Below are 9,667 nucleotides of genomic sequence, written 5' to 3' on the forward strand. Positions count from 1 at the left end.
GAGATTAGGAAACTCACTAGGTTCAAAAACCCACACACTAATAAAAAAAATTAAACCAAATCCAGTAGTTTGTTTTTAAAGCCCATCTCTTATCATCTACTATCACTCCAGGGGTGTCAGCAAAACGAGGGGATGGCAAGAAGATTGGAAGGAGCTGCTGGGCAGGGAATCCTGAACAAGGACTGCTCTCAGTCACGAGAAGGACACACCAAACTGTACCCTGAGTGCTGCAGTGCTGTTGCATTTTGAAATAAAGCTGAAGCATTAAGACATTTTTCCTTAGTGCTGACTCCCTCTGGGCATTCCCAAGACAATTACAATGTTTTCTGAGTATACAAAAGAACTAGGAGATTTTGTAATCAAGAGTCTGAGTTTATGCTTCTCTCCTTAAGAGCATTCAATTTCCATGGACATTCATTAGCAGGAGGTTAAAACACAATGGCAGAACAGAATGGACTGCTTTTATGTCCATGTGGTAGTAAACACTTCAAGCTAGAAATGGGAATTCAAAATAAAAACCTCTCTGTGGTGCTTCCAAATTAGTAGTAAAACAACAAAAAACACACAAGTTTCACAGCTTTTTTACTGAAAATTTAATTTTACAAAATACCCTTTTCCATCAAAGAAACTTCCCTGCAATGTACATGAACCTGGCATTTTATAGACCTGTACAGTGAGATATCAGAGAGGTTTGAAAGAAGGAAAAAAACTTTTAGCAGACACCTAGTCGCAAAACCTACAGCAATGTGAATACAAGTGTGTCTTAAAATGCTAAAGCAAGTAATGTAATATAATTGGCGAATCTATTTGAAATGTGAAAAGTTTCCTTAAAATGGTCCATATGGTATGTAGAACATCACAGCTGGCACAAAACTGCCTGTATTTAGGTTTAAACACAAAAACAATGTATGTAAGGAACAGTTTTTTGAAAAAGAACCCAAGTGCTGCTATCATAAGGCAAACATATACAAAGGTGCTGACAGCACACAGGGAAACCGACAAAGTAAGAGGAATACTCGAGTGTTCAGACACTGAAGTGTTTGTTTGTTTTCCCAGTGCTGCCAGTGAACGCTGAGGAGACACCCGCTGCCAAATCACCACAGGGAACCGCGTGGGTGCTACAGAGAAGGCTTTATAGAATCTCCAGAGAGGTGGAACCAGGCAGGAGGGCTTGGGCTCGCAGCACCTAGTCAGTCTGCTGCATCCTGGAAGCTCTGAATTTGGAAATCCTCTTGACAGGTTCCTCTGGGGCGTCGGGCAAGAGCTCCTCTGATTTGCGCTCCAGAATGGTCGGGAGCACTGGGTGAGCGAGGGCTGGGTGGGGGATTGAGGAGGGAGACAAAGGCTCCTTTTCTATGACAGTTCCAGAAAATGCCTACAACAGAAGAGAATACTCAGAATGAGCTAATAAAATGCAAATGTGAAGCTATGCCCATAAGGTCATTACCCTATATTAGCCTGATTAGAATTGTTATTTCTTCTAATCAAAAGTAAAGAAATATCCTTAAATCAATGATTGTTGCCTGCATAAGTAACCACATTGTAATTAACCTCAAAATATAGCTTGTTCAAAGATGACTGAATGGAAGACAGTATCTTAAAAGTACTCCTTAATCTTATTCCTACTGCATAAATGATGTAAAAATTTGCCTCCTCACTGACACACGTTCAAGACATAAAACAGCTGATGTAATATACAGTTTCATTTTGGATAAGAAATGGAGAGGCTTTGCAAAGTTGATGTCAGCATTTGCATCGTACGTCATTTTATGACTTAATATCTTCTAATTGCATCAAGCTGAAACACTGCATATGAACTGGCAAGCACACATTTTGTTTCTTCTTTTCTCCCTACCAAATATGATCAAAAAATGGTGAAAGCAATTTATATTTAAGAGAACAGCAAACTTGCTTCCAACTATTTCTCTCTATAAAAGGCCTAATAAAAACATTTAATGTTTAAAAATTGTAATTTATACGCAGCCAATTATGTGACAATCCTTTTCAACTTAGCGAAGAAATAACCATGATTCTTGGAAAACAAGCAGCTCAGAACTACTTTTCATAAACATATTTAAGAACAAATCACTGCACTATGTATTGAAAACAGAGAATTCAGAATGCCCAAGGACAAGGGGAAGCAGTTCACATCCAAGGTCTGATGCTCATGCTGGGCACAAAGGAATGCACACCAGATTTAGTCACTATGCTTAGTTCTGCTTTTTTCATAACTCAGTTACCAAGAAAAACAAAGCAAAACAAACAAGCCATTCTATTCTTGCAGGACCTGCAAAAAAGGCAGTGTTTTTTTGTTTTCTGCTCCAACAGCCCAAGTGTGCCTAAAGCTGTGCCTGTACAACTCTGTGAATCTAACAAGAAGCTCATTTTCAAAAACAGGTAAGCAAAGCACAAACTAAGTGATGGTGGTAAAATTAGAAATAAAGTTAGTGTCTTGCAAATGGTAATGGAGAAATAATGGATTTCAAATACCCACAGAAAAACAACCAAAAGTAAAACAACAGCTTTTAGGGAATCACATCTGACTGGAGTGCTCTGCTCAATCTTCTTCAGTTGCTTAGAAAATACAGCACATTGTAGAGAACAATCATGCCAGATTCAGGTAAGAGTCTGATGGCTAACATCTAAAGTGTACTTAGATGTTTTATAAAAATATAGCAAATATATTCCAGAAAGTATACAGTGTGGGGTGCTAACTCCACAGATGAATTTTCAATCATGAATCTTCACATCCTGCCTGGATTCCTCTGTAGCTGTTTGCATAAAAAATGAGTGACTAACAACAGCTTTTATAAGGAATTCATTTCTTGTCAAAAATAATTTGAACTTGTCCATTGCACTGGGAACTATTGAAGACTCAAGTTTTATCTACTTTGAAAAAATTAGTGTTAAGTTCTTACAGAACAGAAGTGAATATGCTGTGCCACAAATTTCTACATTTAATTCTTATATTCACCCAATCACTAAGCAACTGTACATTTTCCCTTACATCATACAGTCCCTCTTTTATGATGAAGCCCTGAACTTTCCAAACACATGTAAACAGATTTGTCTGGGATCACTAATGGCCTAGACTGGAATACGATGACTAGGGGTGCAGTGCTTCCTTCCACCAGGCAATTTCTCTGCCATTGGCACATCAAACTAGCAATTCAGCTGATATCTATGTCCTTTAAACTTGAAACACTCCTTGGAAATTAGCTGTCTAGTAGTGCAACACAGGTTAGAGAATCACCTTTTCCCTTTAATCAGTTACAAGGTACAGATTTCCCTCTTTTTGTCTAAAATCCTGCTGTCTGTGCTGCAGTGGAATGGTCAGGAAGACCCAGCACACAGGACACTGGTTTCAGTAACACCACTGAGTGACCACTTTGTTGGATCTTTGTGGAGGAGCTCTAAGTCTTGAGGAAGCCACGTGAGCAGCTCCTCCCCTGTGCCCCTAGGACAGACCTGTCACCTGCTATGTCCTCCTAGCAAACTAGGTAGGAATTAGAAAATTATTTTAAAGAAATCAAACTGATGGTATAGGTAACTACAGTCATTAGATTTCTCATTTTTATCCCTGGCAACAATCAATAATAAATTAAAAACTGTACCTCTGTTGTCCCTGAAGAGGAAGGAAGCTTTTTCAGTAGCTGCTGCTGCCTTTCCCCCTCCTCTTCGTCCAGGATGCCTTCACTGGTGTCACTCAGAGTGGCTTCATCCCAGCTAACACTCCTCTGAACTCCTCGTCTGTCATCGAACTCAGCAGCACTGTTCTCACTGGTATCGCTACAAACACTGTTCTCTCTGCTTCGAGACTTCAAAATTGATTTACGAGGGACATATTCTCCATTCACAACATCAACAAAGACTCTGTAAAGGAAAATGTTAGCTTTAATAAACCATTTCAGCATCAGATGACAAATTTACAGTGAACTTGCTTTGTCTTTTGTACAAATTAATTATGATGTGCTTTCCCAACTTTTTCTCTGCAGAATCACAATACTGTACCTTCAGAGGCACTTCATTTACCAATGTACAAGAATCAATTCTGCAGAGTGAATGCTATTATGTCCCTTATTCAACCATTAAGTTGGTACTTACTTTCAGCAGAAAATGCATAGCTCTTCGAAAAATGTTAGGAAACAGAAAGGCGTGAGTTAGAAAAAGTTAGAAAAAAGGTAAATTAAATGATGACCAGGGTTGTTTCTGTGAAGAGAATGAGATCACAACCTGGGAATGTTTTCTAGAATTAAGTCCTTGTCAAATGCAGAATACAAAAACAAATACTTGAAACATTCATTGCACATTGAAAGGATGGAGCTTTTTCCTGACAAGTGTCACAATCTGCTTTCAATTAGAAACAAAATTTTAAAAATCAGCTGTTAAGACCAGATCAACAGGAAGATACTTTTCAAGTATTAACAGACTGTGAACTGACAAAGATGGCTCTTGTGCTCCCTCTCCACGACTTGAGAAAGTCAAGGGTGGGTGGAGGAGAATGAGAAGACAATGCCAATTTTATCAAACTCACAATGGAGGAGCCCAATGACTGGATGAGTTTTAAGGGTGTTACTTGTTTCTAACAGCTTTATTCATCAGGCACTTATGGAAATACATCTCCACAGAAGATGGAGTTTGCAGAACTCAGAGAGAGGAGCACGAAAGAACCTGTTACTCATCTTCAGCCCCAGCAGATGCAATTACAGGACATGGTTTCACTTTTCACACTTTGTGACATGTTTAACATTATTTAGGTACCCAAATATGCAGATATACAGGGTGATTTTCACAACCATTTAATCAACCAATCCAATAGGTGTCCGTGTTTATCTTTACAGACCTAAATACTTGTTCTAATTATCCTGTCACCTTAGTGTTTTGTACAGTCCCCTAAGGCCAGCACTGATTTTCAAGCTCTCTGTGTGTGGGTGTCCTACACGTGAGCAGTACTTTCTATGGAGAATCCAGAAAGTGACAGACTGAGGCCAGGGAGAGGGAATGCAAGAGAAACTATGCAAGCAAAGAGCTGAGTATGTTTAAAAGACACAGAAAAGACGAGACAGAGCCCAGCAAATCAATAACCAGAAAAGAAGGAGTATTACAAGTGGCAGATCTGGTCAGTTATGTTTGAAAACAAACACAGAAAAAAATGGTAGGCAATTAAACAGAACACATAACATAACTGCTGCATTCCTTTCTGAGGATGGTATGTACTGGCAAGTTTACCTGCATTTCAGAAGCTCTGAAAAGCAGCTAAATGAAGAACTGCTATTTGGAAAAGGAAGCTCAGAAATATTTTATGGATATGAAAGCACAGCAGCCATGCAGAAGGCACAAACTTTCATTTTTCAGTAGTAAATTCAGTTCCAGCTGTTTCTTTCAGGAAACTGTAGCAGGGTTTCACACTCTGGGTGGACAGAAATGAAAGGAGCAGCTCTGCTCAGGGGGAAGCTCCCCCACAGATTACCCACCGGTAAATGTCTGCTGGGGTTTTGATGTTGGGCAGCTCTGGAGCTGTGTGGCCGTTGCCACTGCAGTTCTTCCTTTTACGCTTGGCCTCTTCTCTCTTTTCGCTGAATTTCAAAGTAGTATTTTTTCCTGTGTTTATTCTTACCTGAAAATTGAACACAAATGATGGTCTAGACCTTAAAATCAACTATCACCAGGCTGCAGATCAACAGACTCCTGACGTTCTCTTACCCAAGCAGTTGGGCACTAGGAAGCATAGGTAAGTTAAACAAATGTATGAATGGTAACATTCATAGTGTGCACTGTTTATTCTCTACTACTTGCACTAGGCTGGGGCATTTCTTTGCCCTGATGTGCACATATTTTGCATATAAAATATGACAGTCTGCTTATTCAAGCTCTGTTCAACAGCTGAGCTGTTCAAAGGTCAGTTCCAAGGCAAGCAAGAAGTCATTTTAAAAACTCCTAGACAGGATACTGCCTTTTACAACAGCCAGAAACCAGAACAGCAAGGTAGACATTTGAAGATCATTTTTTTAATACCATATTTAGGACTGCAGGATCTGCACAGTGGGTTTTTAATCATTTGAAAAAACACAAATGTCACCTCCAGCTAGCATTCTACTACATCTACAGATCTAAAATTTTCAGGTTTAGATATGGCATACATATTTTATGTAACCTCTTGAGCAAAAGATAAAAATTAAATAAAGTACAAACCCTTTTAGGTTCTACAGTGTGAGAGAAATAAATAGTTGGAACAGAGTTATCTCCAGCATCTGTGTCATCTTCATCATCGCTGTGATAGTAATTCGAGCCGTCGCCTTGGGCCTCAAACAAGTCTGAATTTACAAGTTCTTTAAGGAAGCTGCCCTGAGCGATACAGGCCTCTGCACTATACGCCCCATTCACATCTGTCCCCTTATCTTCCTTCTCCTCTTCAGAAGAGGTTGCATGTTCTCCATTTGTTTCAACTGTATCAGACATCCTATGGGATGAAAAATACCTAAGTGAACAGAGGCAATTCACGCCCTTGAGAGACATAAACACACAAACCAATGAACTCGCCTGTTTGTAGCTTTCTTTGCTCAGGTGTTGTACTTTCAGACACACTGTGGAACTTCTTTGTGCCCTCTAACAATGATTGTGTCCTTCCCACACCAACTGGAACACCAAAACTGTGACATCATGGCTAACAACCCATGTATTGCTTGAGGATCAGAACAGATCTAAGGATGTCATTGAGCATTAAATGTATAACTCCCACAGGGAAAACTATGGATTTTCATAGCCTGTGGGAAATGAATTTCACTTCCCCCTCTTCATCTTAAAGAAAAAACACCAGAAGGCTGGACTGCTGTGGGTGCACTGAGGCAGATTTTAGGAGCTCTGGCATTGCAGTGCGTGCTTTGTTCTTGTCCCACCCTTCTCCCATCTATTATAATTTTAATTCCATCTGTGTGGTCAGCTACTTGCCCTGCTGGTGAGACCCCCTGGGTACCAACAGCCTCCCCCTCACAGCTCTCTGCTCTCCAGTCCTGCCTGTGCCACAGCAGCACTGTACCTGTCAAGTTCACCAAGGATCTCCTCTTGTCTCTCCAGCTCCTCTAAGCGGGCCCACAGTTCCTCCTCTGACTGAAAACGCCCCATGGGTTTTGTATCACTTCCATTTGCTGGAAAATCTACCTCAAAAACATTTGATACTTTTGGCTTTGAATGAGGTTTGTGAGCAGTTCGGTATTTTCCTGTGTAATAAAAAATAAGATGCAATTATTAAGGCGACTGACTGAAAAATACAACAAAAAAATCCAACAAAAGACATTTGAGAGGTGGGAAAAAACCCACAAAGGGACTAAGGAACGTGGGCAGAACATTTTCCATTTCAAATTATTGTTTAACTGTTTAAGTGAAACTGTCAATGAACCAGAGCACCAGCACAGGGTAATAGTCTCCGGATGTTACAGAAATACCAAGGCAAAGCAGAGATGTTTATTTACAAAGCAGGAGACACTGATCCTGTGACAGCTTTATTACAATGTGGGGTTTTTTACCCTTTGTGCCAAACAGTAGATTTTGATTTGATCTGATAGATACCAACACGTGAATGTGACATTTGCTCACTGTCCCACTAACAGCAGGTTTTATTAACTGGGAGAACAAACCTGGTTTGTATTTTAGCTCATTTTTAACAGTCACATTTAAAGAGCAGAGCCTTTTTTTAAATTTACAATGAATTTAAAATTTTTCAATCTACAATTTAACATTAAAAATTATCTCCAGGGTCACCTGGAAAATCTGATCAAAATCCAATCATTATGAATCACTTATTTAGTAAAAAAGACTCACTCTGAAAATCATACAAAAAGCTGCCTTTCAGAAATAATAAATATAAACCCCATTTAAAGCTGCAGAGGTGACCTGAGATACACACTTGTGAGCAAATGGTAGTCAGTGACAAGTTCTTGCTGGCATTTAAAAGCCTTGCTGCCTGGTAAAACAGTGCATCCATTGAGGATGGGGAATACCTTGTTGAGTGCTGTCTGGCACATAGGGAACAAATCCTAATGCTTCAGCCCTGGCTGGGTGAAGGGCAGGGCTGAGTGTTTAACCCCTTTTCCCCAAGCCCAGCCCTCCTGGGGGCACTGCCTGCTCCTGAGAGCTCCAGGCAAGGGAAGCTCCCTGCCCTCTGCCCATCACCACCCATGCAGTTCCTGCACCTCTCCCCTTCCACCACTGCCACAAATGCAGTGGGACTCCAGTGGCTCTGTGGGTCTTCATGAAACTGCTTTGTGATTCCAATCAACTGTAGGACAATGTCTTCGTTACTCAGCATCGTTTGTGTTTTAAAATCTCTATTAACCAACTGTGCAGCCATTTTTTTTAAATTTTAAGAACTCATGGCTTAAAGATATCCTTATTCAAATACGTCAGCTTATACTTTAATCCTGAGTTAAATACAAATTCAACAGCAACATTAAAAAGCAAACAGGTGACTGCAAGCAATGCTGGAATGTGTGTCCCCTGCTCTTCCACGGGATAGCACTTTTCATCATCTTGTTAAGAAAGGCTGAAATGTGTTTTAGTGAGATTTGAATATAAATTGAGGTAAGCCAAGCAATCAGAGTAACTTGTGAGGATTTCATTTGCTATAATTACAAAATTAATAAATAAAATTGGAAGGATTAGTTAACAATCTATTTCGATCTGATTGTCAAATTGTGCCCTCCTGGTTTCTGTTACTCCTCAGTATTAACCACTGACTTGACTACCAAGGCAGGCACATGGCTTCCTGAACACCAGCAAGTGCCTCAACACGCCAGTGATTCTCCCTCCTAGCTCAACACAGCTTCTGTCAGTGAGGAACCCAGGTCAGATCAAAAAGACAACAGAGGGATAACCACCTTCTGCTCACTCACTGTTACCTCAGAGCACACTACCTTCATACACTAACCAAAAAAGTGAAGTAGTAAAATCCGGAAAAAGAAGAGGCAGCAAGAAACTGAGATGCTCAGGATGCTCGTGGTTGCCCTCCTCTGAGATACAGCCCATTAGCACATGAACAAAACCATTTCTTAGGCTGATGAAGCCCAGCCTGCCTCAACCATTATGTTGGTCTCTTAGCTACTTCTCTCAGTCACGGTACAGAGAGAAAACATTGGTAATTTCCACTTAACAGATTTGCAGCTAAAGTTAAGAGGGTTTCAGTGAACAACAGTGATGAAGCAAGTTTAGGATACCAGAAGAGCTGCACAAATGCTGACCTGGCATGCACAGCATGGTGCTGCACTAATACTGTCACTGTGGGATGCTTTTCCTAGAATGTTACTCCTCCTATTTTGCAATGACATGTACCCATTGCAGAGACACCCCCTTAATCAGCCTTGGCATATAAAGATTATTTTGATTTATTCTAGGAAAAAGTAACAGTGAACTGCCCATAGCCTTCTGCAGATCTGCTCCTCCTAAAAATGTCTAGAGTGCTGCTATTTTCAGATTGTAAAATTATTTGTGCCTCCAACTTTGCCCGAGTCCTACTGGGCACTCTTCGGATAGCACAGAAATGATCCAGTTAATTCCTTAGCACAACTACCCTTGCTTCCCAGTGTCCCCATGAGCAACCCTTGGGAAGCAGCTGTGCAGCCCATGTGCAGGAGCTGCACACCAGGATTGCTGTGCTGTTTGTTCCCTGCCCGTC

General features: G+C 40.5%; 1 protein-coding gene across 1 annotated transcript in view; it reads right to left on the bottom strand.

Annotated features, from left to right (window-relative positions):
- Positions 1-563: 563 nt before the first annotated feature.
- The window catches only part of URI1 (URI1 prefoldin like chaperone), a 41,132-nt gene continuing 32,028 nt past the window's right edge, over positions 564-9,667 (bottom strand). The window contains exons 7-11 of the mRNA XM_063410606.1: positions 7,037-7,217; positions 6,193-6,460; positions 5,475-5,617; positions 3,615-3,873; positions 564-1,375 (exon numbers count right to left, since the gene is read on the bottom strand). Coding sequence (XP_063266676.1) covers positions 1,187-1,375; positions 3,615-3,873; positions 5,475-5,617; positions 6,193-6,460; positions 7,037-7,217 — 1,040 coding nt within the window. The 3' untranslated portion in view covers positions 564-1,186. The remainder of the gene's footprint in view (positions 1,376-3,614; positions 3,874-5,474; positions 5,618-6,192; positions 6,461-7,036; positions 7,218-9,667) is intronic.

This window comes from Prinia subflava, chromosome 13, assembly GCF_021018805.1.
Source record: "Prinia subflava isolate CZ2003 ecotype Zambia chromosome 13, Cam_Psub_1.2, whole genome shotgun sequence".
Classification (NCBI taxonomy): Eukaryota; Metazoa; Chordata; class Aves; order Passeriformes; family Cisticolidae; genus Prinia; species Prinia subflava.